Source organism: Ostrea edulis, chromosome 1 (genome assembly GCF_947568905.1).
Source record: "Ostrea edulis chromosome 1, xbOstEdul1.1, whole genome shotgun sequence".
NCBI classification, from domain to species: domain Eukaryota; kingdom Metazoa; phylum Mollusca; class Bivalvia; order Ostreida; family Ostreidae; genus Ostrea; species Ostrea edulis.
In genome coordinates, this window is record NC_079164.1 from 67,768,890 (window position 1) to 67,792,391 (window position 23,502).

At 35.0% G+C, this 23,502-nt stretch overlaps 1 protein-coding gene across 6 annotated transcripts in view; it reads left to right on the plus strand.

Moving 5' to 3' along the window:
• The window catches only part of LOC125646191 (uncharacterized), a 45,220-nt gene extending 32,590 nt beyond the window's left edge, over positions 1-12,630 (plus strand). For 3 of the 6 annotated variants that reach the window (XM_048872378.2, XM_048872383.2, XM_048872396.2), the window contains 4 exons: positions 7,964-7,993; positions 9,795-9,881; positions 10,723-10,894; positions 11,123-12,630. In XM_048872378.2, the coding sequence (XP_048728335.1) occupies positions 7,964-7,993; positions 9,795-9,881; positions 10,723-10,894; positions 11,123-11,326 (493 nt within the window). In that variant the 3' untranslated portion in view covers positions 11,327-12,630. The remainder of the gene's footprint in view (positions 1-7,963; positions 7,994-9,794; positions 9,882-10,722; positions 10,895-11,122) is intronic. The other 3 variants (XM_048872391.2, XM_056157690.1, XM_056157694.1) reach the window with 1 other exon arrangement.
• Positions 12,631-23,502: the final 10,872 nt, after the last annotated feature.

Genomic DNA, 23,502 nt, shown 5'->3' on the forward strand with positions numbered 1-23,502 from the left:
GGAGGTTCTTGGTAACAAGATAGTGCTTTTGAACACAAGTGTAAAGTCTGCTAGTAGGAGGCCAATTATCCTGTGATGTCTTTAGATGGCTGTCACTAACTGCAACAAGGGCAGAACTCTCCAGTCCTACAATACGCTGCAATATGTGTTCTTTGAAACTTTATATCCCCAAGTTTATAGTGGGGTGGGATGTTGTTTTTGGCTTGTCTGTCTCTATTGTTTGTTCACAAGTTTAACCTTGATTATCAAACATAGAAGTTTATACTTTGTGAACTGAAAGTAACTATGTAATACAGGTCAAGGTCAAATTTTCCAAAATTAAAAATTCCTGCTCACTGAGATATAGTGTTGTAGATTTGATTCAATACCTTATAATTATCAAGCTGTGTCATTGTATTCTTCTAAATCTGTATTTAGAGTATATACAACATTATATAAATGTATTCAAATTTCATTTCCCATTCATTCTTTTGCTTTTCAAGATTATGATGTATGGTACATGTATTTTCTGCATTATTTGGGCACATTTGAATTAAATGAAAAGTGCCAAGAATATAATGAAATACTGTATCAAACTTGCATCATTGAGCTTTGTATAATGGGGATTGGGTGGGTTTGTATATAGACATATTACATGATTTGATAGAGTTTATTCAAACAGATAGTATACAGAACCATTACCTACAATAAACAACAAGAACATCATAAGCCAAAACCCAATCACAACATGAGAGGTTCCTAGTTTAATAGGAAAACTTTTTAAAGTTGGTTGTGTGGATTAAAGAATTTTGATGTAACAGATTCCAGACATTTCATAGTGATGACTGATTAATTGTTTGTCAAACAGCTCATTCCTTGACTGTGTCTCATTTAAGGTGCCAGGGAAATTTTTTTTTAACTGTGCATTCAAAGTTCTAATGAAAATATTTTGAACAGTTGTGAAAATATGCAGATCCCAAATCTAGAGATGTAAGAAAATCACTCTAAGCAAGATTAAACTGAATTGTTTAGACCTGGAAAAATATTTTCTGAATGTTTTCTTTACATTTACCAATTAGTTTTTCCTGGTAAAGGATTTGATGAAGGCAGTTTCTTTAAGGAATTAACTTAATGAATTCAAATATTGACAGCGAAAGTGCCCAAGGGTATTACCTTGCTCTCGTTTCACACCCAGTAATTGATCAATGATTGTGTTTTCTCACAATATCCTTGAAAATTGTAAATCCTAGAGTATAGGCAAATTTACTCTGCAAATAGTTGCTATAATTGAATGACCTCTTTCAGTAATGATTTTAACAGTCTAACAATGAATTTTATTGAGGCAAGAAAACTGATTATATGTACATTGTTAAATCAAGATGGGGTAAAAGGATGTATATATAGCAGTGGTATATTGTAAAAGAAACAAATTTCAAAACATTGTGTGCAATAGCATGCTGGAACCTTTAAGTCAAGATGTTCTTATCAAGGTAATGTGCATATTTTAATGACACAATCATCACACATTGGCCCTAGATATAAATATCAGCAGTTTTGATAATTGAAAAAGTATGCAAAGCTTGGGTCTTTTAAGCTCAATTATTGCATATTTCTTATCACTGAGAAACTATGCAATATGGCAGTGGGCCTGTCTCATTCCTAGAGAATTGTGGTTTCCAGGCAAAGTAGTCCTTCTTGCTTAGGCAATTAATCACATTTTCAATGTTAGGAAATTGAAAATCATTAAGTGAATGGCATATTTAATATGCAATGCATTCCTTCTGGCTGGTTGCTTTGATCATAAATCTATCTCCAGCTTCCATTTAAAAAGATGCATTTTGCACCAAAGTAGTTTTATTTGAATTTTTTTTAAATGACTGTCAGTAGAACTTATCCCCCTGTCAGAATCTTGTATGTTGATGAAGGAATATATATCCTCTTACAAGTTTGGTTATTCATGAATACATAATGTGGGAAAAGATACGTTGAGGGGCATTTGGTACATTTGAACACTACTATGAAGGGATGAACAATATTATCTGTCATTGTTATTTTTTTTTTTTTAAATGTACAATAAGAAGAGAAAAACAAATCAATCACATAATGATTACAGAGTAGAAAATAGAAATGAGCTCTTTTTTTACGCATTTGTCATTATGTGTTGTAAGATCATATATTCTTAGTCAGTGTCCACTTAGAAAACTGTCCATGGACTTTATGTACTCGGAGGTTATACATAGTCCTAGATTGGCACTTTACCTTTTAAATGAATGACTCAGGTGTTAAAGTTAGCAAAAGATGGTCATTTGTCACTGAAGGCTGGAAAACATTAAAGCTAAAGGTTCAAGAAGAGGGTTTCTTTATGATAGTTATGCCCCCTGGCTTTTCCCATCCATCTCGTAATTAATGGGAGAAAAGGTCAGTTTTTAAGGGTAATTTCTAAATGAAAGTGTACAATTGTGACACTGTGTGGTTTGTTTTCAATTCTCAAGTAAATTCTCAAGGATTTTCTCATTTTGAATTTTCTATGACTAACTGGACAACTCATTAACTGAAATTACCCCTCTGTCTGTGAGTGTTATCCCCCTTATAAGAGACTTCTAGTAGACCTTTTGATTAGGGTTACCGTAAAAACCTCCCTGCTATAATGGGGAGGTGGTGTGGAGGTATTGGATTAGACCCTTTGAGTCAGCGGGACATTAAAAGCCTTCTCTTTCCTTTTGTGGGGTTCCAAAAAGAAGATTAGAACTGTTTGTTTGACTTGGGTCTTAGCACTGCATGTTTAAAATCTTTATTGTCAACCAGTGATTTTATTGTCAATGTCATATTTCATTGCTTAGTGGAATGTGAACAATGCTGTCTCCACATTTACATATACATGGGTCACAAATATTGGCCAGGTATCTACCACAAAATTAAGTTTAAATTCACAGAAATAACATGTTAGTGATATCGTGTTGAACCATACCGATGGCGGTTTTTGTGTTTATTGTTTGTGGTTTTTAAAAGAGATTAATATTTTTAATATTGTATTCTGCCCTTCATTTAGGAATTAATTGAACTGTGGAAGTAATACGACTGGAACAAGTTTTGTACTGTTCCATTTGGGTTCATAGGATATGGTAGATGGGTAGAATAACAGTTTTGTGAATAACCTGTGATTAATTTCCAAGGATTTCGATGTGGACTGGGGGGATCAGTTTGAACCTGCCTTTTAATCATCAATAGTTACTTCATGCTGTGGTGAAAAATGCATTCTAAAGATTATTTGAGGCAAGTGGTGAGAGGAATTTTTGTGTATTGATGGGAAGCATCCTCTACAAGAAATATTTGGCAGTCCAATGATTTGTGGCAATTTGTTAGCCATAACTCGGGGATAAACACATGTTTGATTGGTTTAATCTGGCTACAGTTATTTTGTGATGTAGCAGAATAGATGAAAACACTAACACAGGTGACAGTATCAGGTGCTGATTGGGCAGTGCTAGTGATTTATCAGATACCATTCAGAGAATTTTAAAACTGTTTGAAGTTTTAATTCATTAGTCAACAAAGTGTTACCTTGATGAGGTGGACTGCTGATAAGGTATGACTGACCCCTAGAAATCTGACACCTTCACTTAATCTACACATTCCAGTGTTGATTTTCAGCTAACTGTGTCAGGGGGATGTGTCAATTTTGTCCCCTAAACCTTGCTGTAATACTTGGCTAATTACATGATATGACCTAAGGATCTGGACTAATTTGAACTCTGAATTGTAACAGATTATGTTTTGAAAGGGAGGCAAATGTCAACAATTGAAAGGTGACGAAACATATTAGATACAAGGAGAGATATGGATTAGCGAAGTATTACTTTGTGGTTAGGGAATTTCAGGGAAAAGTGGACTGTTGTTTCAATCGAGGCTTCCTGTTCCTTACCTGAACTAAGAACCTTTGATGTGATAGCAGTTGGAGGGAGATAAAAAGGTCATAATTTACCTCTGTCAAGATCCAACATAACGAACCAGCCAAGCGAACTCTCTTTACAGGATTTCAACACAGTCCAGTGGAATCGTGATATTTATCAACTACAGTGAAAAAATTCAAATAATCAACTTTCATATGCTCAGTGGTGTGATTGAAGGTCTGAAACGTCTCTCCTGAAAAGAACAATATTTAAAGGAAAGTAGAAATACTTTTTCTTTTCAACATGTTGAAGTAATTTTCTTGTCAGAGGAAAAATTGTTTATTATCTCACCGATGAAAAACAAAGGATAAAGGGTGTCAGAGGAGAAAATATTTGTAGAATTCTGAACTGTGACCATGGAAGAGGGAAGTCCTTGTAACAATGGATTCCTGATCAGTGATTAAGGTAGAACAATAGTTTAGAGGTAAACAGAAAACAATACCTGGCCACACCTGAGAGCTCGGGCCGCCTGACCGCAGGCAACGTGAGCAATTAGAATATATTCATTGACGAGATTTATCGAAGATAATTAGAATTATTTCAGATCAACGCATTTGGAAGATTTATTAGGTGGTGTTTTTGTGCCTAAAATCAATTTTATTGGAATATCTGTCCATATGCATATGAGCGTGTTCACTGGGTCAGGTATATGAATAAGGAGGAATCATAATTCATTTGCCGTAATTTTTCAAGTTGAATGTTTGAATCATCTTGCAAGGATATAACCAATGGTTTTGTGGAGGGTCCAGTTCTTGTGAATTGACAAACGGACACTGTTTGTATGATTATACCTATGAAAGAAAACCACCACATATCAATGGTGCGACTAATTCATTCATGGGAGGACTCCCAGAGCAGTGGATGTAGTGGATGCAGAAATCCACAGTCCTCCGAAATGACTCTATCCAAGGACACTGTGCTACGGGTGGCCCTTCCACCTGAAAAATGTACGGCACAGGCCAAGCCAAAAGACTATTATTATGATATGAGCATTTTCAAACGATGGTTCGAAAGAAAGAAAAACAAGAAATCCACAAAGATAACTGGGTAAGGAAAATAGCGTTTTTAGGCAGATTACTAGATATCTTTATTTTTTTTCAATTACTGGGGTATTGTTGAATCATGTGGTTAAATTTAGTTTGTGATTCAATAGCATAAAACACCTGAATGGTTTAATGTAAATTCGCAGAGTCGAAAAAGGCTATAAAATAAATATGGCATCAGTAGGTTTGTTTGATGTTCTCCATTTGTAATGGTTCATGAATGTTGGAAAATAATAAAAATCCTGTTTATACTTCTCCTGTGATACTTATCATCACATAGTAATTTGGGGCATCAATATCTCTCATAATTGATTTCACTGAAGCTTGCAATTTCCATATAGATGATTATACGATTGAGATCATAAAATACAAATGATTCAATCATGAAACTTTCAAACTATCCAATGCAGTCGTAAATTTCTAAATTGGTATTGTTTTCCTTTTCATCCTGATTGAACACACACACTTTTGATAAATATTCTTACGTAATTTTGCCATAAAATACTCGGCCACTGACACAGTAATTGTAAAACTGGGTGGTCTGTGTGACATTTATGTAAAACTTCACTGAAATGAAAATTAGTCTCAATTCCATTTTGGGATAGTTTCTATTCAGTTTCTCAGATATTGCTCCAGATTAATTTTTCTGAATTATCCCATACGATTCTGTTCAGAATGCTAGGTCTACCAGCAGCACTTGCATACCTTAAATTGCAATTTGTACATCAGCATTATATTTGAATCCATAGACAGTACCTATTTCATTCATAGACAGTACATATTTCATTCATAGACAGTACATATTTAATTCAAAATTAATTGATTTATAGTGCTAAGAGCATAGATGCCAATTTCGTATTTGATAGAATCGATTATTAATAATGAGACAGTTTATAAATATTTTTATTTAGTAATACGGTTTTAAAAAATTCCCATCTTCTAGAATTTTAGCAATACTCCTACGGAACCAGATACAGGTAATTTAAGAAAGCTGATTGTGAATTTGTAAATTTAATAGCTATTCAGTGGGACTTATAAAAAAAATTATATTGATATTCATATTCATTGATGATAAAGTAAACAACAAAACGTAAATGATTTGAATGTTGAATTAAGTGCTCCCCAATCAGATAGCATTCAAAGGAGAATTCTGAAGATGAGTGTTCGCTTTATCCCATTAAAATCTTCACACTTCAGAGGATAATTGTAATGCAAGGGGAAGGTGTCAGAAAATGTAAAACTAACAAAATTCGAAATGTTTTCTTTTTTTAACATGGGTTTATTTTGCCTGTTGGCATGTAGTGATCAGTGAAAATAACCTTGTAAAAAAATGAAGAAAAGAAAAAAAAGATGCTACAAGATTAGAACTACAAGTAATGAGATTTTGTGGTTAAATTAAATCATTAGAGTTCTGTTTTTCTATCATTATAGAAAACACTTTAACATTTTACTTTCAGAAAGAGAGAGAATTTTATAATGATATCAATGTTTCATGAATCACAATATAATGACATGTTGTACTCATAGAAATTTGATCATTTTAATAGTTACAAAAATTGGAAAGGGGGGGGGGGGCCTTATGAAAGATAGTGTATTGAGTCATGCACAAAATATTACAACCCTATACATGATCCGAGGCTATGTGGCCATAGATTTTTCTAAAATATGACAGTGAAATCATAATGCCCCTGAGTCATTTTTTGATTGATGTAGAATGATAAATTGTTGTCTAAAACAAACCAACAATTAGAATGCATGATCTAAAAATTATAAATGTTCACCAAACAACTATTTTGCTCTCACTTTGCGACATCCAGCAGCTTAACTTGCTTATGGCAAGCATTTGTTCCTCTCAAATTTCAACCTCTGGAATTTTATTCATTTACCTGAAGGTTTGTTGACATAGTTTTTGTCACAGGTAAATCTGTTTCCTTTCCTGAAATGAAGAAATTGAGTGTTTCTGAGATACGAAGTCTATTCCAGCCATCTCTGTAAATTTCATTGTTTTTTAAGGTAGATTTCAAAGCTAGTGAAGTCAGCATACAAGTTTACGTAGAATGCCAGAATAAGGCGGGAGTGATCCATAATTGTTTAATTCAGTCAAAACATATGCTATGCAGTGGAATGGCATACCAGCTTCGTGCAAGTGCAAGATGGAAATCAAATTTTATGTGCATTTCGTAGCAGAAAGATAAATGTGAATCATTCAATAATGAAACGAAAGTTTTGTAAACTGTTTCACTCTGTATAACTTATCTAGTGTCTGTGATGGAGGACCAGTTCACTGACGGGAAGCTTTCTCATGGAAGGTTAATTTTGTTGAAGTTCTTTTTTTCGCTACAATATACATCTTTCATCCTTGGTATACACATTTGGCATTTTGTAAACAGTTTTATCTATCCCAAAACACATGAACAAAACACAGAATAAACAGACGAGAGGAAATTAAACAGAGAGTGGATTATGGGACTTTTTTCTGAAGTGTGGTGTAATCTGGGATACTCTTGATACAACAGCAAAAATGATCTGTCGGATATTGACACCAGGAGTCGGTGACTTTTATGTAATCATTACTGGGGGTGGAAGGGGAGGGGGGCTGTGTCTGAAATTTACAATAGATGGGAAATGAGGAAGATGGGGGGAAAAGTTGAAATTAGAACAGCAACATTTTTTCATTCAATTAACAGAGGATTATGCTGATGATGTCATCAGCATGCTGGTACATTAACCGCGATATCAATGCAGATAATTGGCATTTCTTGCTGAAATCTTTTTTCCTCTGTAATCCCCCTGTGTCATTGATCTAAGCTTTTCTGATTGATTTCCATTGTTGTCAAGTCATCTTAAACCATCAGCCCTGATTTACTGTAAGAGCATTGGGATGGATTAGACACCAGTAATTATCCTTCTATAATATACACATACATAGTTTAGTCTGAATGGAATACACAGAGATTTATGTAAGAAATGATTCAGTTTGTGATGTTGTAGTGAAAAAATGGTGAAAATCATTACAGGAAGGTAAGACCAGATTCTGTATTGTGTGTTTACTTGTTTTAGCAGGATGGATATTTAAGTGCATTTAGCAGGCATTAGCGCTTATTAATGGTTTGTGCTAAAATGTAAAATTTTCTCTTTTCATGACAAAAGCGATAATTCAGGGTTACTTCAATAGTGCAGTAGTTTGGTAGGTTTTGCTGATAGGGAATTTTTGGAGAATTATAGAGGAAACCACTGAAATATGGAACATGCTTCAGGGAGTGGAAGGGGGGGGGGGGGGTACCTGTTACTGACTTCTAAACCATTAAATGGAACAGATCTGATTCAAGACATCAACGACAATTTATATAGTAAATGATAATGAAATTTCAAAATTTGAAATTGAGATATGCAAGTGTTTTTGAAATCCCTCCCTTCTACACTTAAACCTTTTACACGCATACTTAAACCGATAAAATCCAATATTGCTTTTTATCATTTTGATTTCTGGAATGATATTACAGATTTCTTAAAAATCAGCCTGGTGTTGAGTTTATTTTTAAGCAGTGTACAAAAGGTTTGACAGCATGTTTATCCCAATGTTGGGGCTTGAGTGTGGCAAATTGAGTGTGGCAACTTCATTTTACATATCAACATTATCAGGAACATGATGAGAAGATATCTGGCCTTGAATGAAAACTCTTTACTTCTTGCATTAGATTTTAACTTCATTTTTTGGGGTAAATTTTTGCATGATAATTTGAATTTAAAAATTTGGCAAATATGAGCAATATCACAGATCAAATAATGAGTCATCTGAAATGAACAGGTATTAAACAATATCAGAAATCTGACCGTGTTATAAATCATTTATTGTAGTCATTATAAAGTTTTCAACAGTATTTACCAAAGTGACACATGACAGAACTAAAACTTTTATATTTTGATCAACCTTCTCATATTTCTGCCGGAATATGACAACTGTATCTTTATAATCAGTTTGAACAAAAAATCTCCAGTTTAATCATTTTGTGAAACGATATTTAATGGACTTTCCTGTCAAAGAATTATCCTTTGGGATCATATGTCAAATACGATGAAGCCTGCGCACTCTGCCATGCAAATGTTTTATCTTGTTACGCTAAAAAATGAAAAAAGAAAAAAACTCCCAAAGATTATGCAGTTGGCAAAAATAGAAAAAGTATCTAAATGTTGGTTGAACTTTAATGGACTTTCACACATCATCCTGACAAGATGATATTAATGACTTAATATTTAACATTCATCATACCAGGGTCAGTTGATATGCAGGCCAAAAATATGTGAGACATACATTTAGTGAGGAGTCTATTTGATGCGTTGAGGTCTTTGCTTTGTAAGCGTTGGAAGGCTGCATTAAATATTAATATGCAATCAATAGGATAAAAAGCAGATACCTTCACACCGGAAATGAGATGGGGGTCTCGTAACACACAAGTGATTGACTGACAGCTGCTTGGTTTTTCTCAGCTTTGCGTGTTTGAGTGAGAGATGAATGGAATCGCAGCGTAGATTCTCTCAGCCTCTTTAGAAGTGTTATGAAACACGAGTGTGGTAATGTGGGAATTATGTTTAGATTCATTGCCAAAGGTAGTGACATAGACAAAAACTATGTGAATACAACCATAACTAACACTGACGGAGAAAAAACATGGAGGTAACATATTGATTTTAAATTCTTCACATTGTGTTGACATGAAGAAGAAAGGCATGTTTAGGATGTCGGATGCACATGGTGGCTGTTTCAACCAAAGATTAAAGAGCATATTTCTTGATTGATGGACATTGTTGTTTGTGATTACAGGTTGGAGTCCTTAATGGGTCTGGACAGAAGTCATATTGAAGATGAGACTCTACGACATTCCTCTTGGTACCAAGCTGGGATTCCAAGGTTAGTTCAGGTTTCTTTGTTAATACAGAAGAGAAATTTCTTTCCATATTTATATTTTGTGGTTCAAAATTTTCAAGAATTGAGAAAAATCAGCATGTTTGTGGGGACTTGATTTCATGATTGAAGACTTGTTATTCTGTTTCTATTGTACGTAGAGAATTTAAATTCATGGACCTGTCCAGACCACAAAAACAATAAAAATTAAACACACACAAAAAATTAAGGATTTATATATACTTTATATGTAAACTGTCTGAGTAGATTTGGGGTTAATCTCAGCGAGATTCATCGAGGCTGGGCTGACGCTTATCCAGCCTCGATAAACTCACTGAGATTAGTTCTGGGGTGGGGTTTCTTTTGTCACACCCAGTGCATCTTTGGTGTATAAAAGCATATATTATTTTTAAATGAACTATATGCAATATTTTGTATTTTAAAAGTCTGGTATGACTTGGAGTTAATAAAAAATGATGGACAATGACTTCACACATTTTATGATGCTGTAAAACTTGTACACAGGATGTTATTGGAATTTTATATTTCCCATGACATTTGTTTCACATTCTGTAAGTGGATCAAGGGCTGTAATGTTGTGATGATACCAAGCAAAATTTCAACATCCCATTTTATAACTCTGTAACTGAGTGAAGCAGTAAATAATGATGAAAATGGGACAGCATATTCAGTTTGTGAAGTCAAATCTTATTTATTCGAAAAATGAAAACAAGATCATTTTCCATGATGTAATGTTTATGTTGTCTTTTGATTTATTAATGAACAAATTCTATATTGCTGACGGTGTTTGACACATTTAAGGGCATGCTGTTATTCAATTTTTTAGAGAGATAGCTTTAGAAATCCTACAGCAGGAAGAGATAGGATCCTTTATTGTGCGAGATAGCTCCACCCACCCTGGGTGCTATGCCTTGTCCGTCCGAGTGCCAAAGTTTGAAAATCCCACAGGAATTTCCCATTATCTCATTCTGAAAACACAAAGAGGTGTCAAATTAAAGGTAATGGATTGATGCTTTCAGCTCCATATGGTAATTTGAAAGACAATGTGTTTCAAAGATGGCATTCAAGAGATTATAATTGAAATTATCTTCATTAAAGAAACAATCTTTGATCATGATTAAGTAGGAAAGAATATTGCCACGGAAGGATAATCAATTTTGTCTAATGTGATTATTTCAGCCACTGAAAGAAAATGTTGATACAATGGATAATGTGATTCATTTCAGGGTTTGGAGAAAGAATGGCCTGACCTCTTAGCACTAGTCACACATCACACAGTGATGTCAGAAATGTTACCGTGTACACTAAGACTTCCTCACAAATCCAAAAATCCAGCATACAAGGATTCGGAAGACGACAAGAAAGAGGAAGATCCCGATTATCAGAGACTCTCGGATTTCACATCTATGATGGCCGCTCTGAAAAATTGACCATGTATCATTTTCATTTGGGCATGTGTAATCGGAAAGCCAAGCCAAGTTGTTGTTTATTTATTTGTTTATGTTCTGTGGCCTTGAATGTTCATATGTTTGTGTTTTTTGTTAATGGATATTTCCTGTTAGAATTTTGCTCTACAGGTTCATCTCTCTGCTTTATATTACATAAATGTTATGTAAACTGGTTGATGTTTAAAATATGTGACATTTTTCTGCTGAAGTCTATTTGAGGAACAAGTTTTTATTGTGCCAGATTTACCTTTTAATGATAACATCGGAGAGAAATGTAGCAGACTTGATAAGTAATGCAGCTCTGGATTCAGCAATTGTGGAGGAATTCATCAATGTTTATATTTTTAGTGTTTATTTTAAAGTTTACAAAATTCTAATGAAATACCAGTTTGTGGAAAAATATCTTTGAATTTATTGGGGGGGGGGGGGGTTACTTTGGGTTTTTTTTGGGGGGGGGGGGTTCTTTTTTTTTCTTTACCACTTTGCCACTGAATGTCTCCTATTCTGACTGTATGATATTATGTAATACAAGTGTATGTTCACAGATTTATTGAAGTTTTTAAAAGTTAGCATGTCCAGTATGTATTTTTGGTTATGCAAGTGTGATAAAATAAGATTGTGATGTTTAGGGCATTCAGTGAGATACACAAAGACACTGGTTGGACTTTACATGTAATAAAGCATGTTAAATCTGATGAGTTGTAACTAGATAATTCTACTCACTGGTACATGAATTCATTCATGAAAGGACATCATTCATAGTAAATGTTTTGTGGCTTACTGTCTGATGATTTTAATGGTGCTTGAACTATAAGGAGTGTGAATTTTACATTGCCATGTTATTCAGAGTGAAAGCATTGCATGTATTGTATAAGCCATTACACTTTGTTTAGATATTCGTAATGAATTCATTATCTTTGTCAATCATTTTAACTGGTTGTAATTAAAATAACTGTTTACTGCCCCTGAGAACCAGTCATTCCATGTTTGACTCTATTCATCTGCTTGTCTTCCCTGGAATAATTTGCAATAGAATGAGTGGCTTGATTAAACTCAACCAAAGCTTTAGTTTTACACATGATGCTGTAGTTTCACTTTCATGTATATAATATACATATATATATGTGTGAGTTGTACAAGGCAATACACTGTGTTTGATAGGAACACACACCCCGCTTCAGCCTTAGCAAACTGTGATGCAGGTTTTATGTACATGTTATTTGTGATTCAGATTTGTTACAAAGTATTATGGCATCTTGCCTTCAATAAAATATTTATCAGAAACATCAGAATCGGAATTTCGTTTATAAGGAATCGAGCATATGGGGGGAAAAAACCAGTCCAAAGATCATCATAAAATGTTTTAATGAATGTAAATCTGTAGACAAGCTCAATTAAATTGCATCCAGATGAATTCTGGAACACAAACTCTCTTGAGATACATTTGGTTTGGTATAAAGAGCATATTTCTTTGCCAGTTATAGATAAATTCTCCATGGTACCTTAGAGGCTGGAATTTTCACTTTATGATCAATAAGTTAATGTAAAATTCATCAAAGCATTTTGTTATTGTATTCCTTTTCCACATTCGCGTACAGTATAGTGAGAGGTGGCCGTATTACTCCACGAGACGTTGACAAAGAGAGATAACTCTGATAAAACTGCGAGGCCAATATTTGTATCGATTGCTCCTCGTATCCAGAATCGCTAGGACACTGCAATGTATGGCACAGGTCCATTTCATGGGTCTACAAACACTAAACATACCATTAACAAACTGAATGTCCCTTTGGGGGCCTTCTCTTCCATACTCAATAAGCAGAATTGTTATGTGAAATATAAATAAAACAACCAATTATTATTAAGCAGTGTTTCACAAGAAAGAAGTTCAGGGTAATGCGTTTTAGTGGTTTGTTTTCTTTGTTGTTTTTTTTCCAATGATGATGATAATAATGGTACAGCAGTATACTAATCTATTAATGTACTTCATTAATAGAATTACATATATCATTTGATATTTTACTTCTGAATGTTTAAACATATTGCCAGTATAAAATTAAATCTGATGTGGTGCCAAATTAAAATTATTCATGAATGATAAAAAAAAAAAAAAAAAAAAGATGTACTGGTTTTAAATATGCTGTCTTCATATGCGCCGCTCCCTCTCCACTGAGAATTAAATATTCTGTTTGCGCTTGGTATGGGTTTCTTGGACATCACCCCGTTCAAATTCAAATTTTAAAATGATTGATTGATTACATGTATCTACATATGGAGACGTCACCATTGCCGATGGAGGGCTGCAAAATTTAGGCCTATACTCGGCGCTTATGACCATTGAGCAGGGAGGGGCTTTACCGTGCCACTCCTGCTGTGACACGGGACCTCGGTTTTTGTGGTCTCATCCGAAGGACCGCCCCATTTAGTCGCCTCTTACGACAAGCAAGTGGGTACAGAGAACCTGTTCGTTAACCGGATCCCCACGGGATTAAATTTTAAAGGTCTTGATGCAGTCTGGTTACATTAGGGTACATCACCATGATGTTGAGCATATGTAAAAGTGTGTGTAGAATGAAAAAGGCCTCGCTCAAAGAATGACCACTGTATGCTAATCCCTCCCAATCACTGAAAATTTAGGATTTCTATCTTGAAATTGTCACATACAAAAGAAGGGTTCGTAAGAATCAGACCACCCGATAAAGTTGTTTATGCCAACGATTTAGACGGAATTTTACACGTGTCGTAGTTAGTCAGCTGTTAGTGAGAGGGGTGGCGGTGAACAGTTGCCAGATATTTGATTGTGCATCCTACACGCAAATCAATAACTTCATACTGAGAAAAAGTAAATGATTCCCTTTTAATGTCTTAATATCTAATAAATCTTTCAGCCAAACATGGCCAAACAATGTGGAGCGCCAAGTTAACATAAATTCAAATCAAAGATATCGTTCATTTTTTTAAGATATCATCAATTCAATTGATGCCGCAACAATTCAATTAAAGATTAATAAATCATCATATCCTCAATTCTGAATCATTACACGCATTAATTGAATTGTTGATAGCATTAATTATTCCGCTGAATTGGTGAGCGCATTAATTGAATTGTTACTCTCTTCAAATGAATGGATTACATCAAGAATTTGAATTGATGAGCGTTACAATTCCATTGAAGAGAGCAATAATTCAATTAATGCGCGCCATAATTTGATTTCTTGCTCTCTTCGATTGAGTTGTAGCGACCATCAAATCAATTAATGCGCGCGATACTTGAATTATTGCTCTCTTCAATTGAAATAATGATATCATTTGATGCGCGCAAGAATTCGTGTAGAGAGAGCAACTATATTTTTAGAGAAATCTTCATATCCACATTAGAATCAATGGCCCCTTATAACTGTAATTGAATTGTTGCTCTCTTTAAAAGAATTGATGCACGCATTAATTCCTTATAGAAAGGCGTTGTAAATAATTACAAAATATATTCAATTAAATTAAAGAGATCATCAAATCATTTATACCGAGCTCCAAAACAATAATTCCACCACATTGATGCACGCATGAATTGAAGTGATGAGAGCAATAATTGGTTTGATGCGCACATTAATTCAATTCTTGCGCGCAATGATTGAATTGATGATATCTTCAAATGATCAAAGATATCTTCATTTATTTGAATTTATCTTAATTTGACGCTCCATAAAACAAAAGCAAACAAAGCAAGAAGAAAAACATAACAGAACAACAAAAAAGGAGACAGAAAAGTCAATGTGTAGTTTATAAGTGTTCTCTGAAGTGACTGTAACTGTTATTCAAATCTTGAACAGATTGGTACTAAATGATACACAAATACGCCGAAAATTAAGTTGATGCAAATCGGGGTTTTGACTTTGAGTACTATGGCGGTATCCGAGGGGATCCGAAGACATGCAATAGAAAGAAACTAGGAATGCTTTGACAGAATGATATATCCTAAGACCTTTAAGCTCATATAAAAGAAAACATCCATAATATTTCACCCTAGGGCACCAGTCATCGTTTGCCAATGATGAAAAAAAAATCCAAAATATATGTACATGATGTACTCCATTTCTATATTTGTGTGGCTGGAAGAGAAAACTAATGTACTTTGATATCTTAAATTAGATTAACTTTATGGCGTTGTATATAAGTACAGACCACTGTACACACAAACAAGAGACCCATGGAGCATAATGCTCACCCGAGTCATAATGACCTTGCCGTTCTTATCAGATTTTTAAAAGATGTTACCCTCTTTATTTCCAACAATTTGACCCCATACTATAACGCCGCCATAGCCCCTCAGGGTCTTCAATCCACACAACATATGGATGTATCTATAAAATATTACTAACGTGGTCTTGCTGTTGTGTTCTGGAGTAAAAATGGTGCGATTGTGGAGTACTGTAATTGTAATAAACTCTCTCTGACATTTATATTAATAAGTAATCATATTAATGTTCATATCAAAATGTCCTTGACAATTCAAATGTAGACTCGGAATTCAAGATACGGACCCTAAACTGTGCCCATGAGCATTTAACCAACGAAGGTTACTGACCCATCCCCCCATCCCATTTTCATCCATTTTTTTTTTAATTTATTTGTTTTTATTTGGGATTGCAGAAAGTGGACGATACGACGGCGCAACCGTGCCATTAGAATATGGTAGTTTTTTTTTTCAAATCCTTTCTACGATTTTGTACACGATTTTAACAAAAGGCCTTATCAGTTACCTGAGTATTAGTTAATAGTACCAATAGCCCCAAGGGCTATGAAATCTATAGAAATTTTCGTATTTTTGCATATCTTTAGAAGGTAAATTCTAATATTCAGCAGCAGTAAAACAAAAACCACAAATGCCCCCGAATGCGCCCTTACTGGTGAAAGGCTTTACATGATATATGTTATATTACTACTATATGACTATTTTGGACACGCCATACAGTCAAAGTCCTGGGTTTGCAAAGTTCACAAGTTTTGGTACATCCCTTCTGCTTTTCCTAAATATACATTTATTCTTTATACAGCATCTGCAAAATTGAAGAAATCATTACAATTACTATAATAATTTTGGCCCTATCTTACAACCAAAACTCTACGATCTGCTCCTTCTAAATATTATCCATTTAGTTTCAATCTAGTATCATTTAATAACTTTTAAAGTGATGACTTAAGATGACTTAACAACGATGCTGATTGGATGAAAAATTTGTTTGATTTCTTAGTATAAAAAAAAATTCGTCCGGAGTCCATCTGCACTAAACACGCGGGACTACTTTTCTCAGGAATTAAGGAATGAAATTTATAATTCTTTATTTGATGCTTGTATCAAACGAAAACTTAGACGGAAAACTTCATCAATGCGCGTAGCGCATTGATGAAAAAGTTTTCCGTCCAATTTTTCGTTTGATACATGCATCAAATAAAGAATTAAAAGTTTCATTTTTTAAATCAATATCGTTTAAAAATGTTTAACACATTGGTAGAGACCTTCCTGCTCTACATGACAAGATTAACATTGGGCAAATTTTGACCCTTAATGCCCCTTGTCCCTTTGTTGCCTGAGCAATAATTCATTCTCATTCTCTCTCTCTCTCTCTCTCTCTCTCAATCCATTTTAAACATTTACATTAAGTGTGTAATATTTAAGTAGCCGTTAAAAATTATCCCATTACTGAACAAAATTTAACGTTTAATTTTGATCGGCATCATTTTTTAATGTTAAGAAATTACCCATGGGGTCGTTTTTCAACAGGGTCATTATTTAATGTTACATCGGAAAGGCCCGAGAATGTAAGATTGGTTGTAGACCTAAACGTCTAAGATGTCGCCTCGTTCTGGGCGCTTCGTTCTGGAAATTTCCATAAGGTTGATTCAAGACTAAAATCACGGATTGAAGAAACTAAAAGGCATATTTTATTTATTCAACAATTGTCAAAACTGATTTCTTCTTAAGATCAAAACCAAGCATCGATAAACAACGGATTTTCTTCATATAGTATTATCTTAAGTTGTCATTTAAAGAGAGAGAGAGAGAGAGAACTGGCTTAGATTTGCCAAAGCGTCTCCTGCCACTTTACTCTCATTTTTGCTATTTCAGGGTAGTATATCAAAAACGAAAGTAGGTTTTTAATAAATTTTGCGATATCTACTAATCAAATAAGATTCTATTATAGCTTACGGACTTCATCTAACATATGTAAAACAATATTAAAGGTGCAAGCAGTAATTCTGGAGCAATCGTTTCGGAGTTTATTGGTAAAATATGTTAATTCATAAATATAGATAGATTGATCACGATTTCGATTTATTTATATCAACAAACATGCCGCAGGAATATTTGACATCAAGAATTCGAAGTTTTTATATCGAGAAATAGCTATTGATAATAGTATATAACAAATGAATTTTTGAACATTCAAGAGGGTATGGACTGCGACGGTTTACGCTGGCATATTTCATGCAACGTTTATTGAAGGTATGCCGGCGTGTGGCGTAGCAGTTCATACCCCATGTACTACTCTCGAAAACGAAATTCATTTTCTATGCTTACATTCTACTTTTATTTCTGAATTACCAGACATTTACATGTAAATAGAACACACGAGGGCTATTCGATATGTAATGTGTATTGAACGATATCTCAAAAGCATTCGACTCAAATAGTGAAATGAACACCACATCCCTTCAAAGTATTCTCCGCGGTTTGAAATACATAATTTCTTGATCTCTGAATCCATTTCTGAAATGCGTCACGGTACGCTGATTTAGGTAGACCTCCGAGGCACGGACTGATGGCTGACCCAAGGACTTATAACGACGACCAGATAAGAACTTTTTTAAGTTTTGAAAAAAGGAAAAGGTTGCACGGGGCTACTAGATCTGGAGAGTATGGTGGGTGTGGCAAGACGGTACCCTTCTCCTACTTCAAAAACTGCTTCACATGCTCAGATGTATGTGACGAAGCATTTTCATGAAGTAGACGAACATGCCTAAATCCTGACACAGGGCGTCGTTTATAATATTTCTTGAGCTTATTTTAGTATAGCACCTCGGTAATACCGACTTTAACAATTTTGCCCTTCGTCACCCAATCGTAACAACTCGGCCATTTCTTAAAAGGCCGAGCGTGTTCCGATTGCTTCGGCACCATTTCGGAATTCGTACGGCTATACCATCACATGAGAAGAATATACAATAAAGAACCTTCTTTGTGCTTATGGTTCTTTTGGCAACTACAGGCCTTCTACCGTGTTTAGTTAGCTATATTTTGTTTCCAAGTTTTCTTACTGGTTCGAAATAGTGAACCCATGTTTCGTCACCAGTAACAATGTTTGCAAATTACCTTTGATTGAATTTGGGAAACATTTTGAGTAATTGCTTAACGGTTTGTACTCGTACCCGTTTTTGGTCTTTCGTACTTTCAAAATACACTTCAAAATGAAATGCATATACGCGATAGCGATATGCTTTGGCAATATCACGAATCGTGTATCTGCCATCACTTTCAATTATTTCCCTGACTTTTGAGACATTTGCCTCGCTTGTTACATTCACAGATCGGCCAGATTTTGCTGCATCTTTGACGGACTCTACCAGTCAGAAATTTCTTTCTCCACCTACGAACTGTCTCATAAGATACGTTATCAGACCCATAAACTTCCCCCAATTCAGTAAAAACTCTGCATTATCGAATGACCGAGTTTTGTGCGAACTTTTATATAAGCTCTAATTTCTTCAATATTCCCAACCCGTTTCCCAACCATTTTGCAACAGTGGTCAACGACTGGCTCCATTGAAATGACTATAAGTTTAAAACTATGTGGAACTGAAGACACTTACAGAAAGTCGGGATGTATGGAGTGCCAAAATTGACATAAATTCAAATAACTGAAGATATCTTTTTAAATGATTTGAAAATATCATCAATTCAATTATTGGTCTCATCGAGCAATGATTGAATTAACGCACGCATCTATTCAATTGATGAGAGCAATATACCTAATTGATTTGATGTGTGCATTGATTTGATGCGCGCATTAATTCAACTAATGAGAGCAATAATTTATTTCAAAATATCATCAATTCAGTTATTGCTCTCATCAAATCAATTGATGCGCGCATTAATGTGGTGGAAGTACTGCTTGCAAAAATTGATTTGGAGCTCGGTATAAATAATTTGATGATCTCTTTATTTCAATTCAATGTATCTTTAATTATTTACATCGATTTTGGTATAAGGAATTAATGCGAGCATCAATTCTTCTAAACAAAGCAATTCAGTTAAAGAGATTACTAATTCAATTGTGGATATGTTGAATTGAAGATATCTCTAATTATATAGTTGCTCTCTCTAAAAGAATTATTGCGTGCATCAACTGAATTAATGATATCATTAATTAAATTGAAGAGAGTAATAATTTTAGATTATTGCATGCATTGGTTGAATTGTTGTGCGCATTAGAACATCTATCTGAGTGTTTTAGGCATGTTTTATTGGGTATTCATATAATGCACCAAAACACAGTGAATTTTGGACTCTAGAGTCTCTTAATTACGGAAGCCGATAGGTGCCAGGGTATAGAATTAATATTTATTTAACTGGCGGCTGCCACTTAATTTAACTGGCGACCGCCACTTATTATCTGGCGGCCGCCATATAAATTAACTGGCTGCCGCCAGTTATTTTATCTGGCGGTCGCTAGTTATTTTATCTGGCGGCCGCCACTTAATCTATATATGGCGGCTGCCAATTGCAAAAACAATGTAATTTGTATCACTGAATGATTATTTTGGAAAGATTTAGAATAGTACGCAAACACACAGCATCGTTTTTCAAAGTGTATAGGGACAGTCGGAGGAGAAATTGTGTTTTACAATTGTTGACAAGCAGAAAAGGAACCTAAAATGTCTGTTTTGTCCAAACTTCGTACTCCTAAATTGGAGGGAGGGGGCTCCGTTCTTCCGGTTTAGCTAACAATCAGACAATTTCGTTCATTTATTTTACTCACTGGTTTTGATACCGAATTTAAGTACCAGTGCCATTGGTGTGTGGCAGAGGGATGCAATACGGATTTACGTAAGAGGGGAAAACAGGCACGTAACATCGTTTGTCAGAGAAGGGGATGGGTAGTCAGAGAATTAAGATGCCTTCACACTACTTTGTCTAAAATTCTTGACAAGAATAAATAAATATATCAAAACAAACAAATGTTCTTTTGACTAATATTCAAAATCTTTCAAATTTGAAATGCATGGATGAAGGTTAAATAGTGACATACGACTTGTTATACCTCAATATATATATTTTTACACCTTTTAATATTCAGAAGGGGTGGTGGTGGTGGTGAATGATTGATTGTTTTTACGACTCGTCGAGGAGTTTTCACTCATTTCTCATTTTAAGACACCAACAGCTTTAGGTTAAGTACCGCAAATGTAGACCCATGCTTAGCGCTCAGGGCCGTAGCAGTGAGGGTTCCTTATCGTGCCAACGCCCGGGGGGGGGGGGGGGTAGGGTAGTAGCGCATCATGTATATTGCATAAGAATCCCCCCCCCCCCCCCAATTCTGATTACTTGAATCGTAGGGAGAACACATTATGGGTTCACTTCATAAATTGCATTCGTACCATTCACTTCTGCCGATAAAAAGTCGGAAGGGGGGGGGGGGTTAATTGGTGGTTGTGTCACGAAATATATCTTTATTTGTATATATAAATAATAGAAAGTTATGGTTGTTAAAATGGGGACCATCCCCCCTCCCCCCCCCCCCCCTTCATTCTACGTGCATGCCTCAGAAGTACCCATATAGCCTATCCATTATCGGATTTGCAATGCTGAAATCGCCGTTCATTCCAATGGTGTCCAATAATTGTAAAGATAAATCATGACATAATAACTTTCAATAGCTGGTATATCTTCATTCAATTTTCCCCCACAATTTTATTGATGATTTCCGACAACTCGGTCAGTTTTCTTTACCGATCGGCGATTGACTTTCAAGAGCTTGAGATCAATTCTTTTTATGTATCAGACACCAACATTTTTGGAAAGGATTTCAAAATTTAGATTATAGGGCCAATCGCAAGCTTACATAGCCTTTGTATATTACTTTTACGGTAAAAGGAACAAGAAACAAGAATCTATTACAAAAAATTTCTTTAGTTCGATTATACTTGCATAGAATCAACGTCCATTTCAATAGTGTATTTACGTTAACTACGATAAACCGGATATGACCATGCCTAAAAAAGTATGACGTAATTTAGTGACTAAATGCAGAATAAACACGGACATGGAAGAACTCGAAAATCCCCTATACTTATCATTTCCATTAGTGGAACTCTTCAAATTAAAGGCGCGTAAAGTCGTGCTATCGGGACAACATACGTAAACATTACTTATGCATACGTAATATAAATTATGGTATCGAATCAAACCACGACACTGATTAAAATTCTAAAGGCAAATTTAGGAATTGATTATTCTTACAAAAAAAAACAGACGAACTTATTAGACTATGTGAAGGATCTGCCAAATCTAACCGATATAAAGCACCAATCGCAAGAAGAACTGTGAAGGGAAAAACCAAAATGCACATCCGACACAATAACTTTTCTTGTAATTAATGGGATTCATATGTTATTAGAATTATTCTGTCAGACTATGAAGACATTCCATTTGTTCATACAATTTGGACAGGTTCATATGGGCATGGACTTTGTAATCGTTCATGTACCTCTCTCTCTCTCTCTCTCTCTCTCTCTCTCTCTCTCTCTCTCTCTCTTTGAAAATTACAAAATATTGATTGACTTAGGACAGAGAACATCGTTGTTTGGAATTTTTAAATTAGGTTTAGTAGAGTTTAAAAAAACATGTAACATCCTTGATAAACTAGTGTTAGAATATTTAAAAAATGCAGTTTGACCAATGGCTATTCTATTTAAAGATACACAATGTACTTTAACTTAAAAAGGGGGGGGGGTGCTATGAACGTTTCGTTTATGTCCCAGTAATCTCGCACTTGCTCGCGAGACTTCTGCATTTTCTTACCAATGACGCACAAGAGTCATCAAAGAGCGATAACTCTAATGAGCTGGTAATGAGAAGTATTGGCAGCCGCCATATATAGATGAAGTGGCGGCCGCCAGATAAAATAACTGGTGGCCGCCAGTTAATTTATATGGCGGCCGCCAGATAATAAGTGGCGGCCGACAGTTAAATTAAGTGGCGGCCGCCACATAAATTAAGTGGCGGCCGCCAGTTAAATAAATATAAATTCTATACCCTGGCACCTATCGGCTTCCGTAGAGGACAAACTAGGGAATGATACGAAAAGTGGTCGAGAAAAACTACCAAGTACTCTCATGGTTATACGTGTCAATGAGGATTATTTTTATGATGGATCAATGGAATAAATATTCAGAAAGAGCTTTGGGGTGGGAGACGATACAAGCAAAATTCTAGAGCTATTTTGAATCGGAGTTTTGAGGGGAAACTCGTTTCATTCCTTGTGGGTTTTTTAGTTGTGGTGGTATGGTTTAGACCCTTACTATTATTAATACAGGCAAAATTACCGATTCCTGTGGGTGCTTAAACGAGCCATTAAATCAAAAGTTAGTGTAATGAGCCACCTTAAAGGAAAATAGCAACATTTTATGACAAAAGCATTGACATGAAATACCCATAGTATTTTATTCTTCGTAGTTTCAAAAGGCGCCAAATACTACCACATTTAAGTGGAAGAATGAGCATGAAAGTCGAAAAAGATTTACATATTTAACAGTCATAGTAAAACCTCTGCATCCCTCAACCGAAAACGATATTCACGAAGGGCGTGCGCGAAAAATTCACTTCCGGAGGTTAAGATTTAGAACGGAGATTGAATCGTCCATGACGGCTTTGTGTAAGATGGGTAGTCACCGTAGAAGTAAGCAGGTTTATCATGTAGCACAAGGGAGTTTTAAAACAGTTGAATTCTCTCAACACTGCTAACAAAACCCTTCAATTAAGGTAAGATGATTATGTAAAACGGTGTACTTGTGTTGTCACGTGTCATCTGATAATACTTACCATCATTTGATCTCTCGATCTCTCTCAATGACGTATTGTTTTTATTCCAGAAAAGCAGAAA